Source organism: Pyrgilauda ruficollis, unplaced genomic scaffold (assembly GCF_017590135.1).
Source record: "Pyrgilauda ruficollis isolate IOZ18807 unplaced genomic scaffold, ASM1759013v1 scaffold111, whole genome shotgun sequence".
Taxonomy (NCBI): domain Eukaryota; kingdom Metazoa; phylum Chordata; class Aves; order Passeriformes; family Passeridae; genus Pyrgilauda; species Pyrgilauda ruficollis.
The window spans coordinates 1,078,878-1,105,788 of NW_024509322.1; the positions used below are offsets into that span (position 1 = coordinate 1,078,878).

The 26,911-nt window shown below is 49.1% G+C and overlaps 1 protein-coding gene across 1 annotated transcript in view; it reads right to left on the minus strand.

Annotated features, from left to right (window-relative positions):
• PLXNA4 (plexin A4) overlaps positions 1-26,911 on the minus strand; it is a 443,098-nt gene that overhangs the window by 408,748 nt on the left and 7,439 nt on the right. The window contains exon 2 of the mRNA XM_041477472.1: positions 4,409-5,672. Within this exon, the coding sequence (XP_041333406.1) occupies positions 4,409-5,587 (1,179 nt within the window). The 5' untranslated portion in view covers positions 5,588-5,672. The remainder of the gene's footprint in view (positions 1-4,408; positions 5,673-26,911) is intronic.

Consider the following 26,911-nt stretch of genomic DNA (forward strand, 5'->3'; position numbering starts at 1 on the left):
TCTCCCCACAGCCCTGATGCCCTCAGGCTGCTCTGGGGTCAGTCTCCAGTACCCTCCTCTTCTTCATCCATACTTTTTGGCTCACAGCTTTCACCTGCCTGGTCCCCAAGGCAGAGGGGAAGGCTGCCCTGCCTCCTCTGCTGAGCATCCCAGGAGTGGAACTCCCACCAGGCTTCAAAATGCCATTAATATTTTCATTCTAATGACAATCAACAAATCCCCCAATGATCAACTCCTGTACAGAAATGACATGTTTACATCTCCATCCTCCTCTCAAACTGCCTTTTATTTCCCCCTTTTTTATTTTTTTAAAGAAATCCAGCATTTCCCAACACTGTCAGAGAACCACAGAATGGTTGGAAAGGACCTTAAAAGTTCATCTAGTGCAGCCTCCTGCCATGAGCAGGGATAACTTCAACCAGGTCAGGCTGCTCCATTACAAAGTTTATGAAGGACATTGAAACCACAGCATTCTTTACCCAACATGAAGCTGCTTTTCTGTTTTAAGGAGCCTAATTTTTCCCCTCCTTTTTTCCCCTGCCTCTGCCAACACCCTGCACGTCCACAGGGTTTGAAGGTGCCCTCTGAGTGTATAAGGAGGAAGGGCTTCAGTATCCAGAGAGGAGATTTAGATTTGACATGAGGGAGAGCTTCCTCACAGCACAGACAGATTTTAGGGAGAGAGAGGAATCTCCATAGCCAGAGGTTAAGAACAGGTGAGACAAACATCTGTCAGAAGCGTTATAAGTAGGGCAGAAGGGCAAATCAGATGACCTCATAAGAATCCTTTTTTTTCCCAGCCTCGTTTTTCTCTGATTATATGAATTTCTAAGCATTTGGGGTCAAGTGTACTGCTTAAATATAAGCTATTATCCTGCTTTTGCAGAGAGGCATTACCTGAGACCATTCATCACCTGAGTGAACATCACCAATTTGCAAATCAACTGCCCAGACATAAAAATCTGTCATTTTTTTTCGATTTATGCTGAAGATGAATGGGAGGACAGCTGTAACACAGGGATGGGAGAGGAATGAACACTGAGGATTCTCCATTCATCTCTGGACTTTCACCTTTCCCACTCTAGAAATTCTGCTACCACGCTGCTGACATCTACAACAGGCATTTGGGGGCAAGCACAGGCTTATCACAGAGTTTTTTTTTTTTTTTGTTTTGTCTTTGCCTTGACCTTTCTGGAACAAGTCTTCAGGACATCCAGACCTGCAGGACATCTGGGGACCCAATGCCTCCTGCTGAATACTGACCATGAGACAAAGTTTGTCCAGCCAAGGTCTTTCCTGACCTCAACTCTCTCAGCTCCAGATGTAACCAAGCTGCCTGACCAGAGGAGCTGCAGAATCTGCTGCTGGGGACCAGAGCACTGTTCCCCCACATCCATGGAATTATTTGTGTGCAGGTTAGGATAGTTGTGCTGGAAATAGCCCCCAGGAGATTTCTCTAGCCCTGAAATAGCTTTGAGCAAGGATTACACCAAGGCAGGAGCAGAAGTATGTGGGTTCTGTCATGTGGATCCCCTTTGAGTCAGTTATTGCCCTGTTAGAAATATTAGAAAAATTAGAAGAATATTTGTTACTAAAACAAATTGGTGCCTTGATGGGCAAGGACAGAGCAGTGAACCCAGCTCATCAGCCCTACAAATAATCACAGAATGGCTTGGGTTGAAAAGGATCTTAAAGCCCATCCAGTGCCACCCCCTTCCATGGCAGAGACACCTTCCACCATCCCAGGGTGCTCCAAGCCCTGTCCAACCTGGCCTTGGACATTTCCAGGGATCCAGGGGCAGCCACAGCTGCTCTAGGCGAGCTGTTCCAATTCCTCACTACCCTCTGTGTAAAGAATTTCTCCCTAAAACCTAATCCAAATCTCTCCTCTCACTTTGAAATGCTCAGTGCCCAGCACATCAGCTGGACCTGTTCTCATACAGGATTTCAGCTGCCAGAGGCAGGGCAGCAAAGCTGAAGTTCACTTCCAGCCTGGACCACAGGCAGGTTAAAACTCTGTTTGTACCAGCAGGGTAACATTTGACATGCCCACAAACACAGGGAAAGGCTCACTGATGGCTCTGTGATTGCTTTTAGAGCTGCTCTAACACATGTGTGAGTGGCAGAGCAGCAGTGCTGGGGCTTGCCTGGCAAGCAGGACATCAGCAGAGGAGACCAGGCTCTCACAGACACACATCCAGCCTCCAAAATACTTCACCAACCATCAAATATTTTCCAAGCTTAGCAGCTGGACTCTGCAGCCCCTTTCAGCAGCCAAGTCACTAATACCTCTTCCCTCAGGCAGCACAGCTGATCTCAGGCAGGGCTTGCCAGCAGCTCCAAGTAGGCTCATTTAAGGAGAGCACAGCCTACTTAGTTACACACTTTAGACATCCTGCTTTTAATTCAAGCATCTCCAGGTCCTTTTGCAGTGTCTCTGATTCACAGTGAAGATGTACACTCATAAATATGCTCTAACACTTTTCCCCACCGTGTCCTCTCTCCAAGCTCTGCAGTCCTGTCCCTACTCAGTCTGACACCAGTTTTTTTTGTTTGGGACTCACCCCATGGGACACAAGAAAGCTGTTGGCTTTTTTTTTGCTCCTGTCTAAAGCCATAGAAGGCAGGACTGAGATGTTTCAAGCCTCCTAATTGGAAACGTCCAGCACTGCAAACGTTAGTGTGGAGCACAAGCAGAGCAAATATGCAAATGCATGGAGAGGCTTAAGAGCCCAGGAAAGAAACTCCAGTGGGAAGCTCCCAGCTTAAATCTAAAGGCAGCTCTTTGAATGTGCACAGGCCTTGAGGCTAAACAAAAAAATCAAAGCCAGATTTAGGCAGAGCCTTTCTCCCTGTGCAGCGCTCCACAGGGAGCTCTGCGGGTCGAGGCAGAGGAGATCCCAGCTGAAATCAAGGACTTGTCCCTTCGGTGTGGGAGGATGAGAGCAGGGCAAGGTCAAACAAGGACACTGAGGGGTGTAAAGGGGAATTAGGGCAGAGTAAGGCAGGATCAGTGTCCTTGCAATGAGACTGCCATCCACATTCCTCATGGTCTGTCCTTGGAGCATGAGAAGAAGCCCCCAGCGAACAAGGCTTGAGCACCAAGGAGCAATCCCATATCCTAAGTGTAGCCATGATATTTTATGAAAAATCCTTACTAGGATTTTTCTCCTATTCTAACTGAGAAGCCTCAGAAAAGAAATGTAAACAATTAACTATCTGATGGCTGTGGAATGTGGTCTGGACATTGTTTACCAACAGGTGCATCTGTGATCAGTGCATGTTGGTTGTTTCTAATTAATGGCCAATCACAGTCAGCTGGCTTGGGCTCTCTAAGAGTCACAAGCCTTTGTTATCACTCCATTCCTGTTCTTTCTAGCCTTCTGATTAATCTTTTCTCTCTATTCTTTTAGTATAGTTTTTAATATATCATTTTAATAGAATATCTATCACAATATAATAAATCAGCCTTCTGAAACATGGAGTCAAGATTCACGTCTCCTCACACGGGGCATCAACCATACCTAAGCACTGCCTGCCTGGAGATTTCGGGGCAGGAAAGCACTCTGGCTTTTCCCTTTGCTCAGACTGGAACTCTCACTTGAAAGAGCTAATTAAGGGTGGGAATCAAAGCCCAGGGAGCGGCTCCTGCAGCCCTGGGCGCGGTGCCGCTGTAATGCCCGTGTCTGTGCCTGCCATCAAAGCCAGCCCTGTGCACATTCCTGCAATGGCACCCAGAATAAACCGAGGCAATTTCTTCAGACCATTTGTAGGTCAGGCAGACCAGCCTCTTCCCCAATCCTGCCCTTAAATCTTGCAGTGTTTAATCCTTGATCTGCAGCCAGGCCTTAATTTCTCAGTGAGGAGCTGGCTGGAGACCGGAAGGCGAGGGGCTTTGATGGTTAATGGCCAGTGCTTCTCAGCCCTGGAAGAAATGAAGCTCTGGCTTCATAAAGTTCCCTGAATAAATCCTGCCCCAGCTACAGCCCAGGGAAGCAAAATTACACTAGCATACACAGAAACTGGCACAAGCTGTGACATCTCTAGGTCCTGTTTTGGTTTAGGTTTGAGCTGAGAGTGCACCTGGGTCTAAGTGATTTCACCACTGTGATTTGCACCATGAAGTAACTACAATAGGCACATCCCTCCCAAACATTCCAAGGCCCCTTGGTTCAGCTCATCAGCAAACACAGCATGTCTCCTTGTTCTGATACCTTCACCAGCTTGTCCATGAGCTAACTGGGGCATGAACTGGTTAAATTGGGTGGTGTGGTGAGCTGGAGGCAGAGTCAGCACTGGGACAAGGCAGTCTCAGCTCCTTGGTCTCTGCTTTAAGGTGGGTTATCTGAGGACAAGACCTGTTGACGGCTGAGGAGGGCAAGGTGGGGTGCTCAGGGGCTCCACTTACCGCGCTGCTACAGGGAATGTCCTTGACCTTGAGCCAGGCCAGGTCTAACGTCCCCTCTCCCCTGTAGCAGGACTGAAGCCTGTCCTTGATGCGGTCGTTGATGTTTTTCAGGACAAAGATGCAAAGAGCAGACTCATCCAAGGACTTCATCTTCCTTTTCTGCCCCTTGGAGAAGACTGTGAAGAGGATATCATCCTCAGGGCCAACTCCCAGAGACCTGGCCAGGATGGCCCCAGCCTTTGACAAGTAGGCAGCCTGCAGCAATCGATATTCCACCCCGTTCTTCTCACAGCCAATGGGCACCTCCACGTAGGAGTTAAAGGCCGTGTCCTCCTTGCAAAGCCTCACCAGCTTGGAGGTATAAACCTGCTCCTTTGTGGTGGAGCCAGGTGGGGAGATCATCTCAGGCTGCAGAGTCAGGAAGTAGACAAAGTTCCCGCTGCTGAAGCCGTAGATGTAGTAGATATCAAAGTCGGGGATGATGGTGAAGGTGTCTGAGGGGATCTTGATCATAGAGGCCACAAACTCGTCGTGAAAGACATATGCAAACATCCCATCAGCCTCGGAGTTCTTGGTGAGCTTTCTGCTGGAGATGGTGGGGAAATACTCCGGTTTGCCATCCACGGCCGTGGCGATGAACAGCTTGTCATCCATGTTGCTGTAAGAAACAATGACTCCAAAAACAGAGCCACTCTCGTTCACCCCAGAGAGGTAATGCTCCTTCTTGTGGAAGGGCTCTCCCAGCTTGAAGAGGTCGTCCAGCCTCAGGAGCTTGCAGATGCCCTGGTACAGACTCCCACAAGCTATCAACCGATTCTCCTTGTAGTCTATGAGGAGCATTTTGTTGATGTTGTTGGTGGGCGTCAGGGGTTCATTGCAGGTTTGGACTATCCTGGGAGGATAACACTTGGGATTGTCATCATCAGGACCAGTCTCGTGGGTCACCAGGACCTTCAGGTCACTGGAGAGTTTGTAGATCCTGTTGACAGCCCCCAGGTAAATGTGCCCAGTCCTTTCGTCCACCACCAAGTGGTTGAAGTTTCCCTCTGCTTGCTCTCCGGTGAAGGTGATGAAGGGTCTCTTTGGATGGGGTGGCTGCTGTCTGCCCAGAGGTGACACTGTGGTGGACAGCAGGAGGTGAGAAACCAGGCAAGTCCATTTCCACATGGCCGGCGACATGATTAGAGAGGTTTGTATTCCCAAGGCAACAAGGATTAGAAGCTGTAAAACTCCTCAAAACGCCAATTCCCTGGCAGATTCTGCCCTACAAGCAGAGAAAAAAGAAAACAAAAGTACATTACTATGGAGTATTCCTTCCTCCTCCCTCCTTCACAACCATGCCATCATCAGAGCGTATTTAATTGCTAATCCTCCCTTTCTCCACTCTGAGCTCTCTACTTAAAACCAGCACAAAGGGAGCCCTCCTGACAGAAAAGATGCTGGGAGAAAAAGCAGAAATCACACAGCAGAGTAATAAATCAGCACCCTTTCCCTCTCCATTACACACCCACGTGCCCCACGGTGCAGCATAAATATTGACTGCAAGTGCAGCAGGGTAATGGTAAAAACATCACCCAGCGTTGCTGTTTGCACTGCCAGCACCAGCCCAACTGTGGATTTGCTATCTGAGACGCCAGAACTGGAGAAGGATTATTATCCTGCTCTTCTGGACAAGGCACTGAAGCCTAGAGAAGGTCAGGGATCTGCCTGCAGGGATAGAGCCAGATGGATGCTGAGCTCTCCCGCAGCCCCTGAAGTTTGCCAGGAAGGAGCCAGCTCTGGTGTGACATTAACATCATTTCAGGGAGATCCCAGCCCAGAACAGTTCTGTTTGAGCAGGAGCTCTGTGGCTTCCCCATCAAAGCTGCCTCACACCAGCCCAGCCTGCAGTACAGACCCAGGGGTTGTGGTGTGCCAGCTGTCACTGCCACCTCTGCAAAGGGCTGGGAGCAAAAGGAGCACCGGGTGTCCTCTCTCCCCTGGGCTCTCACCACAGACCACTCTCCACCCACTTCACAGCCAAGGGAACATCATCTAAAAGAGATCCAGCTCTCCTGGGGATCTCAGCTCACTGAGGAACAAGAGGTTGCTTATCTACCAGCAGTGATAAAGCCTAAAGCACCGTGAAGTAGGAGAAACAATGACCCAAGGACCAGGCTGGTACTTTCCAAAGAGAGGAAAGAGGTTTCCCTTGCACCACTCAGTCCCTGAAAGTCTCCCAGGTTTTGGCCATGGTGATGGGAGCAGTATGGGGTTCATACATTTGGTGGGCACATCACCAAGCCCCATGGAAACACCCCTTCCTGCTCAGCACATCCATCTCCTCCATTTTCCTTCACTTTTTTGGTTGCTTCTGTGCTAAGAACAGCTTTACCCCTTCATGGCCCCACAGAGCATGTGGGACATGGAGTTCTACCAGCTCAGGCCTCACAAGCCAAGCTCCTCACTGAGTGCTGACCACACAAACCTGGTGGCCAGGCCCTTCATTCCTCTGTCATCCAGATCAGAACTTCACAAAGCTGCTCTTGATTTTTAAAAGGGCACGAGCCAAACACAGCTCCACTCCCGCAGTGTCCCAGCCCCTCTGTCACAGAGTGAATTTGCTGAAATCAGGGGTGTAATCAGTGGTGACAGCCAGGCTTGCACAAGTAGGAAGCAAGGAAAAAATCCCTGTGTGCAGATCCCAGCAGGGAGGAAGATGTGACAGTGACACAGGCCTGGATGTGCAGCTTTTTCATATCTCTGCAGCTCTGCTAACGCCGGTGAAACTGAAAAATTTACTTCGAAAAATAATAGGGAGAATAAATCCCACATTCTTTTGACCCGTAGGCTGATTAGATCTGATAGTGGAAAGGGTAAGTCTGGGCTTGTAGAGCAGCCACCACTTTTAATGCCACCCCAAATATTTCAAAATCCTGGCAGAGCAGCCGGAATTCCCAAAAGCTGCTGTAGGATCACCTTCACCTCCCGCTGCCCTCCCTGCCGCAGCAGCCACAGGCGTTGCATGGATGATGGACAAAGGTCAGCCCACATTTACTTTAGTCATGTTTACCCTGTTCTGCTTTGCCTCTCTGGTCAAGCAAATATTTAATAAAAGCGAGCTTATAGTGCAGAGTTTGCAGGACTGTCTCTGCAGGGATAGGCAGGCTGGTCACGTAGGCTGTTAATAACCTTTATTATGATGGATAGAGCAGTGGTGGGATGAGCTGTCCCCACACAACCATTCCTCTTTCAAAAGGGCCCATCCTTGAGAGAGCAGAAGAGGGAAGCTGTCCCTCTTTGAGCCCTGTGTTCAGAAGCATCACGTGGTGACCCTGAGCACCGGCTCCCGTCACTGATGAGTTATGATCCACGTTTCTAACAGGCACTGGTTTGATCAGGAGCTAGGCAGATCTAGGGAGGAATTATTCTTTTCAAGTACTAAAAAGGTATCTGCTTTACCCCTCTATTTTACTGTATTTTGCTCTGCAGAGTCAGCAGAGCTGCAGGGCAGGGAAATGGGAACTGCTGCAATCCCAAGGCTGATACTGAGCAGCCCCTCTGTCCAAAATTCATCACAGCACCTGCAAAAATGGGATAAAATCTGCCCATTAAAACACACAGCCAACACAAAATGAGAAGAGACAGGCTCCAGGCATAAATTCTTCGAGGCCCATGCAGGTGAGGATTGATTTGAGGTCAGATTATCACTCACAGAGGAAAGGAATGATGAGGAGAACCTTGCTAGATCCCTTCCAGCCCAAACCATTCTGTGATCCCTCCAGGCAAAGACAGCAAATTTCATCTGGAAACCAGAGAGACTCCAGTGAGAAACCCCAGGAAGGCTTTACAGCAGGCAAGGGTGCTTTCCAAAACACTGAACCTCATGGGGGAGGAAGTTCACCTGCAGAGGAAGGAGCACCAGCAGCCTGAGAGCACCAGGAATGCACAGGAGCAGCTTTTTGGGACAAAGCAGGGAGAGCCTGGGGCTATTTTGCCATCTTCCAGCAGCCATCTGAGTGACCCTAGGAGCAGGATTTTCTCTCTGCTTGCTGCTGGCACTCTCTCCTCTCCCATCTGCTCCTGCTGTACCCTCTGTCCTGGAGCCCAAATCAGTCCTGGAGCCTCGGAGGGCTATAATTTATAATTTGGCTTAATTAATAAATAACAGCAGAGGTCAGGGGCAAGGAGGCCTGGATGTTTAGCTGCAGAATAGAGCAGGGTTTGTACAAGCCCTCAGAGGATGCACCAAGGAGAAGGGGGTTGTGGATGGGGTTTTTTTTTCCCTGTGTCTGGATGGCAGGAATCACAGCAGCTGGGAAGGCAATAATACAGTGCCATGGACATGCAGAGACTACAAGAGAGTAATTATATTCTAAAAACAAAGCAAATAAACAAAAGGCCACAGCCAGCAAGGGCTGGACTTGGGCTCTGAGCTGGCTTTTTCCAAAATAAGCCCAAACTGCCTTCTCCACTGGGGATGTGGCCAGCAGGGATGCCATGAGCACCACACAGGGCTCCAGGTCACCCCTCAACGTGGCTCCTGCCACAGCAGCCTCTCCATCAGCACACCCAAGGTCCCTGGGAAGGTCACAGAGCAAATCCAGCTGTTTCAGACAGCTGTTTCAGAGGTTTCACACCACTGTCCTGCCTGTGGAATCACAGCTTTATGGCTTGCAAATAACACATTCCCCAGGAGATGCTTTGAAGTCCTGGAGTTTGGTTTAAATACTGGTTTGCTCCTGGAGAACAGCAAGTGATGGTGCTACCCCACAGTCTGGTTACTCTTTTTTTGCTGTTATTAAGCATTTCCAGCAAAGGTTTGAGACCACTGAGTTAAAGGTTTCAGTTTAGTTCTGCTCAGGGATCTCCAGGACACAATCCCAAGACTCCAGAACATGAAACTCTGTGGTAAATACATGGGATTCTGGGCAAAAACAGCTTGGGTGTGAAGGAGTCTCAGAGGAAGAAACATCCACATGTCTTTTAACTCTGATTATTAGATGGGAAATTTAGGGAATGATGAATACATCCTCAAAATGCAGCAGCATTCAAGGGGACAAAGTCAAGGATTTATGCCTGAGGAAGTAGGAATAAATCAGGAATAAAGAAGACACAAAGGACTGATCTGTCAGCTGAGAGAGAGGGAAGGACTCAGGAGGAAGTGTACAGAGAGAGGGGAAAGAGAGAGCTGGGTTTTGATTGACAATTTCACAAAATCCATGGTCATGTCCCTAAACTGGAGTCTGGGACAAATCCACCCCACTCCAGTGACAGCTCCTGAAAGGAGCAGGTCACTGGATGAGCATGAGACAACAGCATTTTATCACCAAAGGGGTGTCAGGGACAGCCAAAGGTGATACAGAGACTCCATCCTCAGAAGGCATGAAAAGACACCTTAATATTAGAAATCTACAGTTCTTGCAGAAACAGTGGTGGACCCAAGACCTGATTGACCTTTAGGAATCTTCTCTCGTACTCTTGGTGAACTATGAGTAGCACAGTCTAGAGAAGCATGTCTCTAAACAATGGTTACAGAAAGAGAGATAATAAATGTTTGAGTTCTTCTCTCCAAGTTTCCCACAGCTTCTCACAGCTTCCCAGGAAAATCCTGGGAGAGCTGCGTCTCTCTCTCTGCTCAGAGGACATGTGATTACCACAGCATTTCCCTCAGAGACACACACACAGCCCTCCTGCCATCAGAGGTGTCAGACAGAGCCACGTCACCAGGTCCCCTGCCACGGCCACGTGTGACAGCAGGGACGCCACAAAGTCAGCAGGAGGAGCCTGGATACAGAAAGCCATAGAGGCAATCCCACTCTGGGTCCAGCTCGGAGCAAAAAATACATGTTAAAGCCTTGAATACAACCAAAATGAGCTGAAAAACAGCTCTGGGAGGGAGGGGGAACTCAGCTCATCCTCATGGACAGGGCCTGTCAGCACCCCTGACGGGGTGAGTTGCCCACCTGGCTGGGAGGAAGGCAGGAGCACCCAGGGCTCCTGGGCAGTGCCAGGGTGGCTAATGAAGCCCGGCTAATGAAGCCCAGCTAATCAGGCAGCACGCTGCTGTGTTTGCTTTTCCTGCACTCAGGCTGCTGGTGGCCGGGATGCAGGAGATGCTGACGAGGCAGACGCCCAGCACCAGAGCCAGCACGGAGCAATTCAGCACCAAGTGCAGCTACACAATCCCTTTAATCTCATCTAAAGACTTTGTTCACGGTTTCCTTTAATAAACCCTGATTACCGTGAATAGAAGCTTTTTCTTTGGGAGCCAACATGGCAAGAAAAACCCATATAGGGACATTGTCAACAGCTTCCCCAACAAAGACTGGATTCTAACTTTGGCTAAATCCTTTCTCCCTGAACTTACAACCTGCCCAAGCTGAAGGCAAGTCTCACTTTGGGGACACCCCACAGCACAGCAGCTTTACTTTGGAGCTCACCAAAAAGAACAGATCCCTGCACGAGCTGCAGCATGTCCCAAATAAAGGGATTTATTTCAGGAGTGGTTTGTTTGCAAGAGAATTAAAATGCAGAGGGACAACACAGCCTTCCCTCATCACACAGATTATTCTTCTCAGGCTCTCAGATGCTGCCCATCACCTTGTTACCTGTGTCTGTGCCAGAAGAGTATTAAATGATGGGATTAACACATGCCATGAGTGGGACTTTCTTCCCTTTTTTCCCAGCTCTTCCCATGTGATAAAACTGCATGTGGATGTTGTTTCTGCCTGCATTTCAAATTTGGTTTTCTACCAGCAAAAGCAGGTCAGAGCTGTGTTCCTGTGTGCTTGGGAGAGCAGAGGGGTTTGTAATGATTCCTCAGCTCCTCCAGGAATTTGCTACAGAGACTGGAATGAAAGAACACAAATATTCAGCGTCACAGAAAAGAGAATGGAGTTTTGAGGTCATGGAAATAACCTACAAATCCAAAGACCGGAGTTAAACTCTCTTTTCTGGAGCAGACAGGGATGTGAGTCCCCAGGGCTGGGTGTTATGGAACACCCTGAACTGGAAGGGACCCAACCTTCCAGTGACATGACACAGGTAACAGTAATTCCCAGCCTGCTGAAAGCGTCCTGAGGACAAATCCATGAAAATTACTCCTTATCACAGTAATGGGGAAATGTAAACCCTCCAACAAACAAACTGGTGTAGCAAGAGCACCCAAGGTCACTGATTTCAAGCAAACCATGTCACAGCAGTGCCCAGCTTGGCTGATCCCACCTTGTGGGTGTGAGATCATAGAGGTCCAGTGTCACAGTCACAGTCTCTGAAAAATCCTCTTTGCCCAGGATTCTTTTCCTGGGAAGCTGAGAAGCCTCAGAGAAAAAGGAAAACAATATTATCTCATTTGCTTCTCCTGTGTTCTGCTGCTTTGGAATGTGTTTGGAGATTGTTTACCCACAGGTGATTGTTTCATTGGTTTCTGCTGTGAATTATTTTGACTTATTGGCCAGTCAGTGCCAAGCTGTGTTGGGACTCTGGAGAGAGTCACAAGTTTTTCATTGTTATCTTTTTGGCCTTCTGTAAGTATCCTTTCTGTATTCTTATAGTTTAGTTTAATAGTCTTTAATATAATATCTTAAAATAAGAAATTAGCCTTCTGAGAACATAAAATCAAATTCATAATTCCTGCCTTTGTCTGGGAACCCCACAAATACAATAGTCCAGGGCACTGAGAAAAGGGAAATATTGCCAATAGTCAGAGTGTCAGGCTGATTTCTGTCCCATTCCTGTCCCCAGCAAAGCCATGACACAGTGCTGGCCTCTGTTCTCCCCAGCACTAAGAGTTTCTCTGCTGTATTTCACCGAGGTGCAGCTCTCACGGGGTTGGCAGTGCCAGGTTGGCCAAAAAAATTAACATTTTATGGAATATTCCTAATATTCAGGGTCAGCTGTGTGCTTTCCCAATTCCTGGTGCACCTCCAGCCTTCTCCCTGTCAGGCCACGAGAAGCTGAAAAGTCCTGGAGTTCGTTTAAACCCTATTTAACAGCAACTAAAACCATCAGTGTGTTATCACCACAATTCTCACACCAAATCCAAACCACACCATCCCAGGAAGAAAATTAACTTCATTCCTGCAGAAGCCAGGACAGCAATTCACTGGAAAGGAGACCCTGATGAGCTCTAGACACAAAGAGGAATAAACACAGCCTCTGCCCCTAAAGGACTGATGAATATTGAAAAGAAAATGAACTGGGTTTCATCCCAGCAGGTCTCCCCAGCTCGTGTATCCATTCCAGCATTTTAGGACAGCCTTGAGGAAAATGGCATTTCCTTCCTCAGAAGCTCAGCTTATGCTCACACATTCCCTTGGAGGCTTTGGGAGCTCTGAAAAAACCCAAAATAAATCAGAATTTGCTGGGTCTGGTTCAGGTGGGAACGTCAGCACAGCCAGGAAGGGTCTGTGACCTGGCTTTCCCCACCAGCTGCAGGCAGCTGTTTTGTTTCCTCGTTGGCTGGAGCTGTTTCAGCAGAGTTTGTGTTGCTCTGGATGCCAGTGGGTGGATGTTTTCCCCCTGCCTGGCAGTTTTGGGAAGATCTGTGAGACACAAGTCCCCTGTGTCAGGCTGAAGCCTGACAATTAGCAGTGTGTGTATCCCCCAGGAGCCAAATCTCACCGCTCTTCAGCTGCCTCCTGCGAGACTGGCAGGGAGAGCCACTCTGCATTCACAGGGACCTTGTGGCCACTGCCTGCTTCACTCTGCAGATCTCTGTGAGATAAAACAAGGGGAAAAACCAAAACCTTGATCAGCTGGCTGTGGGAGCACTGAGATCTAAATTTGGAACTGGGGAAAACACTGGCAAAGAAGCCAGCAGAGAATCCCCAGCCTTCAAAGCCTGAGATTTTGCTGTATATTCAAAACACAGCTGGAGCAGAGTGGTCTGAGGGAAAAAGTAAAAGCAACAGGACTGGGAAAATCCGAGATGATAGCAGGAGCAGGGAATCCCAGAATGGTTTGGTGTTGGAACCCTGGCTGCTGAGAATTCCATACTTTCTGTGCTGCCAGGCTCTGACCCCCAGGAGAACTCTACATTGACCTGAGGCCATGGAGAAGCTTCCAAAATGGAATGACAGAACTGGGATTGTGGGTGTGCAGTTTGAATAGAAGTGTGTGATATCACAGGTGGGAAACTCAGAGTTTAAGGGTTTAGAATACAGTAATATACACAAAGCAAGATGGAGGTTTGGGGCAGTGGCTGCTCCTTCTTCTTCACCTTCTTCTCCATGGCTTTGGGTGGTTTTGTGTCATTGGATAAAAAAGTCCCACATTGTGGGCACGGGTGGTTGGGTATTGGGTTAAAAGTGAAAATAATTTAGGTGTCATTTCTTAATTGGACAGTTTATCCTTAAAAGACCTTGTAGAGGGAGAGAGATGAGGCTCCATTTTTAGTTTGTTATTGAAGTGCTGTAAAACTCAGTTTTTCAGACTGTGACATAGATAAGAACTAATAAACATCTGAGTCCCAACAAGAAATACCATCTCACATTTAATCCCAACCCTGGCAAAAAAAAGTAGATAAAAACTCAACATTTTGGGTTGGAAGGGACCTAAAAGACCACCTTGTTCCAGACCTCTGCCATGGGCAGGGACACCTTCCATAGAACAGGTTGCCTGGATGGGGATGTGTGGGGGTCCCAGTTGTTGGTTTCTCTGGGTCTGGACTGAAGGCACTTGAGACAATTGTTCATGTTCAGACTCAGGTGTTTATTGTTTCTTATCAGTGAAACAGTCTCACAGCCATGAGTTTGGCAGCAAGGCACAAAATGGCCAACAATCTCTTGTTACAAGGTCTGTTAAGACTAAACTATCCAATTAAGAACTGACACCTGGATTATTTTCCCTTTTAACACAGTAACCAATCCCAAAGAACCACAATTTGGACTTTTCTGCCCAATTACAAAATGCCACCCAAACCCATGAAGAAGAAGGAAGAAGAAGCAGGAAGAAGAAACCCAGGACAACACCCTGTGCCCTCCATCCTGCTTCCATCCACAACACACTAAAAATCCCAAAACCTAAATTTCTCAGCAAGTGATACACCTACACTTTCTAGAATCTATTTCACACTTTTGTGGGTTCTGGTCTATCTTGAAGTCTGGGAAACTTTCTCCATGAATGAGGGTCAAAGTCAGAGCTCCCCTGGGAGTCAGGGCACCCCAGAGCAGACAGAGAAATATTCCTGGTGCTCTGGGTTTCTACAGAGATGGGGAATAAGGTTTGGAAATCAGGCTTCAGAGGGATGCAGAGCAGTGGATTTGCTGCACAGATCAGGCACTCTGCACACCAGATGGGCACCAGTCAGCAGTGACCAGCACTTGCTGGCTCACAGCGAGTGGCAGCTCCTCCCAAATGAAGAGTTTACAAGTGGCCAGGCCAGTGTGGTTAATGCAGGGCACAGCTGTGTGCTCCTGAAGAGCCAGGGTCCCCCAGGGAAGCACCATCAATGCTGCAACTGCACCAAACCTTGCAGGAAATGGGCTGGACACGCAGCAGGAGAGGGAACATCAAGAAAATGCTGTTAGCAGCTCTGTGTTGCTGGCAGGGAAGAGTCAGAGGTGTGATAATTTCTCTTCAGTGGTGCAGGGCTTGCAGCAGAGGCGAGAACAGAGTCTCTCTTTATGCTTTACTCAGCATAAAATTCCCTGCTTTCATTTATGGCAGGTATCCAGCCCCTTTTGGAGCAGCAGCCACCAGCTCGGGATGGGGCCAGGGAAAAGATCTGACACAGCAAATTCTTCATCCTCAGCTTCTCGTGTGAGTGGCTAAAGGGAGCAGATGAGGCAGCCCCACAAAACAGGGGTGGCTGGGCCATCCCAAATCCCAGCCAGATCTCCAGTCCAACACGCCCCTGGGAAGCAGCAGTGCTGACTGGCATTTCCTCTCCCAACCCTAAAAAAAAAGCTGCACTTCACTGCAGCCATTAGCAGAATTTTGATATTGACTGGAGATTCTGAAAATTAAACTTTTAGATACCTCCTTGTTTTATTTGCTCTGCACTTCCTAACTCTGACCAAATTCCTAAATGCTTCTGGGTGGGTTTTTAGGCACCCTGAACCTGCTGGGCAGACATGTGCTGTTTATTTTATCACTCTGCCTTCTGCATGGCAGGTCTTCCACCAACTGCTCCGTGTCTTTCAGCCCTCCAGCAGGTCAGATGAGGTCAGCTGAATCTTTTTTCATCTTCCTCTAACACCCAAGGCAATTAGGTCCCAATCTGGTCGTTCAAAACTTGCACGTGTTAGCTGAAGTAGTCTATTCCTGCTGCCTCCAAGGGCTTGGAAAGAGCACTTGAAGGGGTGTCAGAAGGATAAAAAGTCCATACTTCTGCCCCAAAGCTCACCAGTCCCAAATTCCAGGCATCTTCTGCAGATATGAGATTGCTACAGAGCACGACCTCTCCTTCACAAATAATACAGCACCAAATAGACATTTTTTAAACTAATGCTGATCTCCTGCATGCTTTGTTTGGTTTTTCCTTACAAATCCCATAAAAACTGCATTACAATTGTTGATCATCTTTAACCATTCTGGCATAGCAGTTCTTTTTGTGATGCTCAAAATGAACCGGGGCACAGCTGCTGCATCTGGAGCAAGATGCTCCCTGAGAAGAAACACCCAAGATCAGACCAAACAAGATCTGCCCTCTTCAGACACATCCCCTCAGAGCATTCTGGCTAAAAAAAAACTTCTGTCCCCACTTGACTTGGATGTTTGGAGCAGGCTGAAGGGCAGCTGAGCTGCTCCTGAGCCAAAAGGCAGGCGCAGGGGCAGGACTGATGGAGAGCCCCACGTTTTCCCAAGCAGAGACTTCCAGCTGAGACCCAATTTCCAGCCCAGCAGCAGCACTGGGGAAGGACTCTGTGTGCTGAGAGCTGTAATGAGGCACTGTGGACACAAGCCCTGATAAGCTGCAGCTTTGGGAGCATTTCAAGGGAAAAGAAAAAATAAAAAGCAGTCTGACATCTATCCCACCACTGTGCCGTGATGTCCCAATTTACAGGTGACACAGGAGGACCACAAAAGCAGAGGATCAGCAGCAAAACTCAACTCCCCCTTGCAGAAATAAAAACGTGGGGAAAGTATTTTTAATTTGCTGTTAATTTTCTCTCCCAGTGACTTTGTGACAAGCCCAGCTACTGCCAACACATCCAAAGGCCAATGGGAAGTTATTCTTAGAGCCCAGCCCGGCTGTTGCTGCAGGATAAGGATCCCAAATCATGCCTGAGAGTCCTGAGCTGCTGCTGAGCTGGCCAGGACACCTATGGCCAGGATCAGAGGCAGGCAGGAGACAGAATAGTGCTCGTGTGGGTGAGGAGATCATCACATGCTCTGTTTGTTAACAAGCAGATCAGAAAGGAGCTGCTGTACACACACACACACACAGTGTGTTTGCAGGGACATACACAGCTCCATCCTGGACAGACACATTTCTTTTTGCACAAAAATGATGCCATTCCCGTGCAGGGCACTGTGTGCATGCATAATTCCAGTGAGCATTAGCAGCAACACCTACAGCTCAGGTTGTCTGACATGTTCTGTGCCAAGGCTCACTTTTAAGGTCCTCATTACTTTGACAGACCTGAACCACTCAGGGGACAATTTCCTGAGCTCGGTGTCTGCCTCGGGCTACCAGCTCTGTGGAAAGTTGCATTCAGAATGACTTGGGCAATGCTGAGAACTAAATTAGGGGAAAAGTTTTTGCAAGTCACTGATTTTAACTTTTTTTTTTTTTTTTTCTATATTTGACCTCGGCTAAATTTTCCTGCTGCCTTGCAGAAAAGGTGGCACCCTTTGGAGCAGGGAGGAAAAATCAGAATGCTCCTTCTCTTGTGGCCTGGCTAAAAGTCTGTCTAAATGTGACCAAGTTGAGCACCTAATAGCACAAATACTGCAAGGAGAAGTTTTGCCTTTTCCGCTGCTCCTAGGATGGATCAGACAACACTTGGGCTTATCAACAGAGGAGGAGAAGAACTTGATCCTGATGAGCAGCCCGGGCTAGTGGAAGGTGCCCCTGCCCAAAATTATTTAAGGTCCCTTCAGCACAAACCAGTCTGTGAGTCTATGACTTGCTCAAGGTCACACAGAGCCAACAAATCTGTTGAATTCCCAGCTCAGTGTCACAGCAACAACTTTAATTTTGCAGAGCCAAGCATGCAGCACCACGGGAAGCTCCTTCAGTGCTGATTTTCTCTATTCTTATCCCCTTTGGTGCACGTTTGAGGGACACACACCCAAAAGTGATAAATTCCCCTCAGTCCTAAGCCCATCCCCTGCCCCAGCACTTTCCCAGCATCAGCAGAATTAGCATTACACACCCGAGTGTCGGCGTTGGAGCGACTTTAAATAGTTCAGTGGTCACCCTGCTCAGCTGTGGGATGCAGGGATGCATCCAGCATGTCCTGAAATGATACAGCAGAGTCCAGCTGCTGGCACCCAGCCTGGGAGGCCGGGGGGAGGAAGGGAGGAGGTGTCTGCTGCTGCTACTCTGCTGCTAAAGCTTTCTGCAGTTCATCCCTGCAGTTCATCCCCCACGCTGACCAGCAGTGAGAGGAGACACCACCAGCACGTTCTGCTCCATGTGGGCAGCTTGCCGCTGCTGCAAAAGGCAAAATCTCCACATTTCCCCCCATAAATATCTCCCCTGGTCCACTCAGACACAGATGGAAGCTGCAGGTGCCCTGCACTTCATGGACCTGACCCTTCCTCTGCACAGATCGTGCCTGGTGCTATCAGCAGCTCCACAAATCAGCCCAGAGCAGCCACAGGGAGGGTGATGCAATTGTTTTAGCTGTTTGCACAGCCTCATAATTGCAGATCCATCATCACAAAGCATTAGCTGTGTTAGGACAGGTGTTACACAGAAAGCCAGCAGCAGAGAGGGGCAGGCTGCAAAGGACACTTCAGTTTGCAGTGAGAGCTTGGAGATCTGGGTTGTGCTACCCAGAAGAAAGTTATTTGTTTGCTAAGCCAGCTGCAAGCAGAACTCTAATTTAATCCAGATCCAAACACCATCTGCTTTGTTCATCTCTGCTCACACAGGATAAAGGCACCTGTGGCTGAGACAAGAGGTGCTTTTAATGTGGGGGGCGTGCAAAGGTCACCTCTGTTCATAAAATCCTGCTCAGAGGAAATGGAGGCCTTGATAACACAGCTTTTAAGAGCTGAAGGAACACTATTAAGCAGATGCCCAGGTGCTAAGAGAGTAAAACCCACAAGTACTGTACCAATGTGCACTCCAGCCCCTCAGCCTCACCTGCCACAGGACCTGTTGCTCTCTTCCCTCTCCTCCCAGGACCCTAGAGCTGCACTTGGAATGCCACACAAGCCTCAAATGCTGTGAAAATCTGTAAAACCTGTACCCATTACCCTTGGGGATGCAGTCACAGCTGTTGGGACGTGAGGCAGGAGCATCCTCCCTGCTCCTGGAGAGCATCACCTGTGCTCCACCTGCCCGGGGCTGGAGGACACAGAGTCTTCTCCTGCCTCCTGTGTGGCTGGGACATGTCTGGGGACTGGCTTTAGTGACAGGAGCGTCACTCAGGCAGGAGGCTGGGCTGAATTTTGCCCTTGACTCAAGAGTTAGTCTGCAACATTTTAGTTTGGACTAAAGGAAAAAGGCAGAGGGCGAGAGGGATGGAAATCAAGTCTGGACTAGAGGAAAAAGGCAAAGGGAAAGAGGAATGGAAGTGAAGTCTGGATTAGAGGAAAAGGCAAAGGGAAAGAGGAATGGAAGTGAAGTCTGGATTAGAAGAAAAAGGCAGAGGGAGAGAGGGATGGAATTGAAGTCTGGGTTGTTAGTGCTGGCATTAGGCTGAAAACAGCAGTGTTTTGTGCTGGGTGCTTTTTATCTTACTGGGAAACACTTCAGATACAGAATTTGTCACCATACTACTGTAACTCCACAAATTAAACATAAAAAATGTACAGGTGCTAAACATTCCAGTCAAACATGAGCTATGGCACAGCATCTCTTTGTGACCAAGAAAATCCCGTAAAAATAAAAATCCTTCCAAAACTACTTAGTTTTTTCTAAAATTAAACATAGAAGACTAACACACTAATGTTAGAGCTGGGGAGTGCATCCAGGGGTCACTTCTGGGCTTATTTATATTTTTACCTCAGTAAAGCAAAAAAATATAGTAATAAATAGGGGAAGAAAAAAAAAAAAGGATTTTTGGGGAAAAAAAAAGAAACAGGACAAGGTGGAATAGCTTTAAATTGAAAGAGGACAGGTTTAGATTGGATATTTGGAAGAAATTCTTCCCTGTGAGTGTGGGCAGCCCTAGCAGAGAGTACCCAGAGAAGCTGTGGCTGCCCATCCCTGGCAGTGTCCAAGGCCAGGCTGGATGGAGCACAGAGCACCCTGGGCTAGTAGAAGGCACCCCTGAGGGCAGCTGGAAGAAGAATTTTAAAATCCCTTCCCATCCAAACCCTTCAGTGATGCTCTGAAGAAGCAGCAGCACACAGCAGCTCCCAGGCCACAGTGACCCTTGCCAGGTTAGGGGCAGCAAACACCCCCAGGAGCACAGCACCAAAGCCCTGCTGTCACATTCATATTTTCTGAAAAATCCCTTTGCCCAGGATTCTTCTCCTGGGAAGCTGAGAAGCCTCAGAGAAAAATGAAAACAATATTATCTCATTTGCTTCTCCTGTGTTTTGCTGCTCTGGAATGTGTTTGGACATTGTTTATCCAACAGGTGATTGTTCCATTGGTTTCATGTGAATTGTTTTCACTCCTTGGCCAACCAGTGCCAAGCTGTGTCAGGGCTCTGGAAAGAGTAATGAGTTTTCATTATTATCTTTTTAGCATTCTGTCTGTATCCTTTCTGTATTCTTTAGTATAGTTTAGTATTCTTTAATATAATATAGATCATAAAATAATAAATTAACCTTCTGAGAACATGGAGTCAGATTCATCATTCCTGCCTGTGTCAGGGGTCTCAGAAAATACCACACCCTGAGCCAATTTATGATCAGGGCTCAACACCCCAAATCCTGCCCTGCTCTCTGCAGTAAATAGGAACCCCCAGCAGCTGCCTGAGCAGGGAGCCCCCAGCTCCCAGCTGTGCTCCTGCCACAGCACTGAGATAAAAACCACGGCGGCAGCGGCGTTTCCACACAGGTGGGAAATTGCTATCACAATTCCGGGGGTTATTAATAACAAGATATTTCTCCTCTGGGGCCATCTGCATCCCACACACCCCCACAAATCCGGCACTTTCCTCTTCCAGTTACAGCAGTCAGGGCAGATAATTCCCTTTTTTTCCCTCTGCCTTCCAGCCATGCACGAAGGCAGAGCTCATCCGGCAGTTTCCTGCTCCAGACAAACGTTGTGCCAAGCCCCACGAACTCAGAACTGGGGTTTTCTCTCTACCAAGGTGCCAGAAATAATACAAATAAACTCTTCTTCTCTCCCTGGCTTTATAGCTACAGCTCCCACACATCACTACCAGCAGGGCTTTAAAACTGAAACAGACTGGGCCTACGTGGCTGGAATTTATTCTGGAAATTTATCTCTTCTTGCTGAAAGCTCTGTGTTTGCTTGATCTTCCTGCCTTCCAAGCCCTACAAGTGCCACATGTTGCACAGCTGGATTCCTGACAGAGAAAGAAAACAGGAGGGAAAAGAGAACAGATATTATATATATATATATACATGAATGCAATGGCCAAGATTTCAAAAGTCACCTGTGAATTTCAGCAGAGTGCCTTCAAATATCTCCAAGGGACCTGTGCACAGGAGAGACAGAGCTCTTGAGCTTCCAAAAATCTGCTCTCCACAGGTAGAAGCGGAAGGAAAAGGAAATGGAGCTCCAAAGGACTTGATGCTCTAAAGATGCTCAACACCAGCCCTTGCAGGAAAGGATTTGCAGCAAAAGCTGTGCCAGGGAAGGCTGGAGATAAGTCAGCCAGGAGGAAGAAGGACAGATCCATGTGGCACTGAGGGAAATTAGGAGAATTTTTAATTCTCAGACTCGCTGGGGTCTGACTACTAAAATAATTATGTGTTTTCCCAGCTCCAGGAGAATTTGTGCACCCTCAGCAGCTGTAACAGGGGAATATCCCTGGTGCCCCAAAAACACGGGCAAACAACATCCACTTCCAGGGTGACAAGCCAAGGATAAAGCACGGAAAGCTGAGGGGATGAAATCCTGTTCATCTCGAGCAGCACTTAAAAAAAAAAATCCCAGCAAAGGAGAAAATGAAGAAAATGTTATTTCCTTTGAAATGGAGCACTGCACTGTGTAACAGGAGGGGAGGGGGGTGGAAATCAAACCCAAAGTGAACCAGAGATTCACTCCATAAACACAGGAGAAGGTCAGCTTCCTCCTCACCAATAACTCTGTCCCAGAGGAGCCCAGCATGGCATTTGAGATAGGGCAGATATTTGATTCCTTCCTCTGCGTGGGGAGCCTGACACACACATCCTCCATCCCCAGCATTGCCCTGGGCTGGGCTGGGCCCCTCCTGCAGCCACCCTGCCTCAGCAGCAGCAGGAACCCCTTTAAAAGCTGCTCCTTGAGCTGAGGAAGGGATTATTTTTTTCCTGTGTTTGAGAAGAGGCAGTGGCTGTAAAACCTTCTGCCTGAGCCCAGCAACAGTGAGACCTTGGGAGAGGCTGGTTATGGGTGGTAAAAGAAGTCACCCACTGGCAGAGAGCAGTGCAGGAGAGACAGGGGAGCACAGCCCTGCACCTGGAGACCTTTTTGCTTTTTATAAAATAAAGCTGATTCCTGTGCCCAGGGAGGGAGAAGCAAGGCAGGAGAGAGGACAACAACCAGGTGAAACCAAGAGGCAGATCACTGAGTGAAAAGGCTTCAAGTGATGCCTGAGCTAGAACAGAGATTAGATGGAGCTAAAGAATAAAGCAGGGATGGATTGAAAGGATCTCCTGCATGGATGCACCCTGGGCAGCACAAGAGCCCAGCCAGGGCTGCCCCCAAGATGAACCCAAATGGTCCCAAAATGCACGAGCGCTCCCGGGGTCTCTCCCTGGGATCAGCTCTGCTCCATGTGCACATTGCAGTTCAGTGTCCAATTCCAGCTCAGCCCCTGCACTCCCATCCTGCTTGTTTTTCTCTCTGCAGCCCACGGGCTTTGTGCTCCTGGGCTGAGATTTGGATCATTTGTCCTTGGTGCCCAGCTGGAGCAGGAATTGTTTTGTCTCCCTGCTCTGTGCACAGAGCTCACCATCCCATAATATGAACCCAGACCCACACACTAAAGCAGCACAGAATGTGAAAAATATAAAAGCTAAACCTTGAGACATCACAGGTATCTCACAGTCACTTTCCCATACCCTTGTGCAAGTATTGGAGAAGCCTCAGAGTTATCCTCCCACGCAAATCCCCAGAAGGACGAGAGGCAGAGCAGGGAGGCAGAGCAGGGAAGCATCCCGAGTGGCCAGCAGGGCTGGGAGTGGGGGAAATGTGGCTCAAAGAACCCTGTGCACCAACCAGCAGGAGGCAGGGAGACTTCTGCACGTGTCCATGCACAGCCAAGGACTGGAAAGCAGAAAAGCAGATTGTCACGGAGCTCCAATCTGCTTGGGATCTCCTCCAGGCTGGTGGCACCTCGTGCTGCCCCACTTGAGTGCTCGTGGCCAGGGTCCAGCTGAGCCACTGGGAAAGATGGGAGTTGCTGCACGATCATCCCCTACCCCTGAGAGCCTCTCAGAGACTCCTTTGCCACCAGCAGGGCCTGGACCAGCACCTTCTGAAAAGCACTGAGGCAGCCAAGCTCAACTGGAGCACATTCCCAGACACAAAGGTTTGTCCAAATTTGTTCTATTTCTCCCCAGTTCTGCGGTGGAGGAAAACCTCAAAGTCTTTTCTTTCTTCATTCTCCTCCCTACAAGCTGGAAAACATCTCTCTGCCACCAGCATCTGATCAAGGGATGCTGGAGGAAAAAGGAAAACTGGTTTGTTTTGTTTTTTTTTTTTTTTTTTTGCCTAATTCCCTCCTAACTCCAGCTATTGCAGCAAGGCTGCTCTTCCTTCTCCAAAAATCTGGACCTGCAGAACCTTTCCTGAACTGTGAGGGAAAATTGGCAGAGATCTGTGAAAAGTGCAGGGTGAACAGATTGGCATTTCCAAAGCATGTGCAGTTTGCAGTTGTGTGTAGCAATGTGCATATAAATGTGTATTTTTATGTATATGTATAAAACATACACACACACACACATAGATATATCTATATATATGGATGCACAGAGTTGTATTTAGGGAAAAAAAAAGGCATTACAACTTCCAGCAAAAGATAATGAGAGAGCTGGGAACGTGCAGGCAGCATGATGCAACTCCAATCCCTTCCTCACACTGCAGGACAATCAAGGCTTCTTCTCTGAAATGAATGCAGAAAAGGGCCCAAGCAGCTGGGGAAAGGGTGATGCTTGTGAAAAATGGGCTTTTTTTGTGGCTCATGCATTGCAAAGCGTGTGTGTGTGATGAGTCAAAGTCTGAGGGCTGCCTTGTGTCAGCCATTGACTGTGCCAATGACAGCAGCTCCCGACAGCCTTTAATAACACCACTCACAGACTCTGGAGCAGGGGGAGGAGAGAGCTTCCCTCGCAGGCTGGTGCACACAAAGCCTCCCCGGGCTCGCCAAAATGTGTCAGAGGAACCCGTTGATGGCTCCATAATTGCAGCCCACGCCGCAATGTGTTGTTCTGAGAGGCAGCAGAGAGCACAGCCAGGAGAGCAGCTTTGGGTACCCGGGGGTGAGGCACGGCCAGGGGGACATGGGGACGTGGGGACACGCTGGGCTCAGCTAGGGGTGGACCAGGTGGTGGTTTAGGGGCTGATCCCAATCACATTTCCCAGTGCAGCAAGGCACCTCCTTGTGCTCACACCCAGGGAAGCAGCCAGGAGACAAGAAATTCCACCCAGAACAGGTGAAACGGGGAGAAATATCTGCAGGAGACACCTGGAATACGCAAGTCCTGCTGCCCACCTTGGTTCTCCAGCATGAAGGGGGGAAACAAGTCCCTGCCAGGTCTCATGGATGCTGGGGAGCTCCTGGAAGGCTGGTGGAGATGCTAAAAATCCTCAGCTTAGTCCAGATTTGGAAAGCTTTGGGAAGAGCTTCAGGAGCTCATCGTGTCCTGATTATTTACTTCTCCAAGCTAAGGAGAGACCTACTTCACACACCGCCTCCTGGAGAGGCGGAAAAATCAGGCATGTAAAATAAGAAGGAAATGGAAATCGACTTGATAGCTCCTTCCCCTTCCTAATGGGGAATACTTACCTAATTAGGCCTGCTTGCTGTTTCCTCTCCTGGCTTTCTTTGAGACATTATGCAGAGAGAAATTTGTCCTAAAAGTCGGTGCTTTCATTTTCAGGCATCCCCTTGAGTGTTTGCCTTGCTGAGGGAGGCAAGGGCAGCAACTCCAGCAAAAAGGAGGGGGGGAAAATCCCTCCTGAGTGGCTCTAAGGGGTGCTGGTTTAAGTGCCCAGCTCCTGCCATGGCTCACCTGCCTCTCCTCCCTTCTCCATCCCTCACCCAGGTAGAGGGTGCAGCTCCAAGGTGCCTCCTGCCCTTGCCTGGCCCAGGTGAGCAGCTCCTGATCTCTGGGAGTGACCTTGGAGACCAGGAAGGGAAAGCCAGAGGATGCAAAAGTGGCCAAAATTACTCCACCCTCAGTGGGCTTTTGGAGACAGATCTGAGACTGGATGGTCTCAGGGCTGGTGGGATCCACAGGGACTCCCAAATCAGCCCCAATTCCATTCCACCACCTGGATGACCTCTCCAAATCACATATCCAAGCAGTTGGTGCAGCTCAGAGAGGAAAAAAATGGGTGGTAGGAGCAAAACCTAAACCCTGCAGACCCACAAGGACAAGGGTGACCCAGCCAGGGCACAGCAAGCTCTCATTTCCCACAGCCAGCCCCCCTCCTTTCAGAGAGGCACCACTCTGCTGGCCTCCCATCACCAGGAGAAGGGACTGGGACGTGCAGGAGCACCTCCCATCCCTCAGGATGCTCCCAACATCCCTACCACAGAGCCAGGCTGGATGTGACCCTACATGACGTGTTACAGGGGTCTCCATTCACCCCTAGACTCCTCCACTGGACCCCTTTATCCCTTCCTCCATTTCCATCCCACACTTTCCAGGAAGGCCCCCCATCCCCCTCAGCCCTGCTCCTTCACCCCCAGGGATTTTTTTCTCTTCCCTGCAGGGAGCAGAGCTTCCAAGAAGGAAAATGCAAAGCCCAAAGGGAATGACTTCAAGCAAAGAGAGGGCTCTGCAAAGGAAGGTATTTTATTCCTGCCTCAGGGGGTGCCTTCAAGAACCTCCTTTTGTTTCCTCAGAGGCTGCCAGAGGTGGAGACCTGGAGGGATTCAGGGAACTCACCCTGCAAGCAGCAGCAGATGTTTCCCCAAGCCCAGCTCTCTGCCTACCCAGCATCTTGCCCTGGTCCAGCCATTCCTGCATCCCTCCCCACCCCATCTCCAGGGTAGCACTTGTTCAGCTTGCAGCTGAACCAGCCCTGCACCTGCAGCACCTGGGCAGGGTGTGAGAGGAGGGGCTGAGCAGCTGCTCCAGCCAGCCCTGAAGCTTCACCTCCCAGTTGTTAATTCAGCATCCAGAAAAGCTGTGTTGTTTTCCTTTTTTCTTTCCTCTTTTTTTTCTTTTTTTTTTTTTTTTTTTCCCATTAGACAATTTCCAGGGAACAAGAAAGAACTGCACAGCTAATCCCTGCTGCAAGCCAAGCCCCAGCCAGAGAGGGAAAGCAGCCCCACTCCTCCCAGTGCCCCTGGACATCCCTCCATCCTCCCAACCTCCTGTCCCCACCGAGCCACCCCTCTGCAGCCACTGCAGCATCCTCAGGGCTGCCAGGCTGTGAAGGACAGCAGGAGGGAAGGAGGGAGCTTTGTTTGAGGAGCCACCTCTGCAGCACTGCCAGCTTCCAGGGGAAGCTGTGAACCCAGTGACTGCAGGCAGGAGACCCCTTTGCATCCCTCTTGCACCTCCTGAGCATTCCCAAAACCAATGGATGTGCTGGATAAACGGGGTCCAGGCAGCTCCCTGCTGCAGAGCAAACCTGCTCCTACCCCCTGCACCCATTCCTGGGGAGCAAGACCCCCCAAAGCAGGATCCATCCCACCCATGGCCACTGGAAAGTGATGGTGAGGGCAGGCAGAGCCATGCCCTGAGCAGGGCTTGCTCTGCTTGGCCCCTTGCAGCTCCAGGGGGGCTCAGCAGAGCAGAACCCCAGGACAGGAGCATCAGAGGAGCTTTTCTGCCTCCCAGCACAGAGGGCTGGGCTTGCAGACAGGGAGGGACTCCAGCAAACAACGGGGAGCAGCAGAGGCAGAGATAAGAGCAGGTATTGAGCAGGCAATGCCCAGGAGGTGCTGTGAATGCAGCATTTGTGCTGGGTGAACAGACATTGCCACAGAACTTGGTGCACCCCGAGTGGTGACACGTGATTATCAGTTTGGAGACGAGTAAGCTCATTAGAACGAAAGGTTTCCCTCAAATCCCCCTCCAAAGGAGGGATCTGACGAGGGA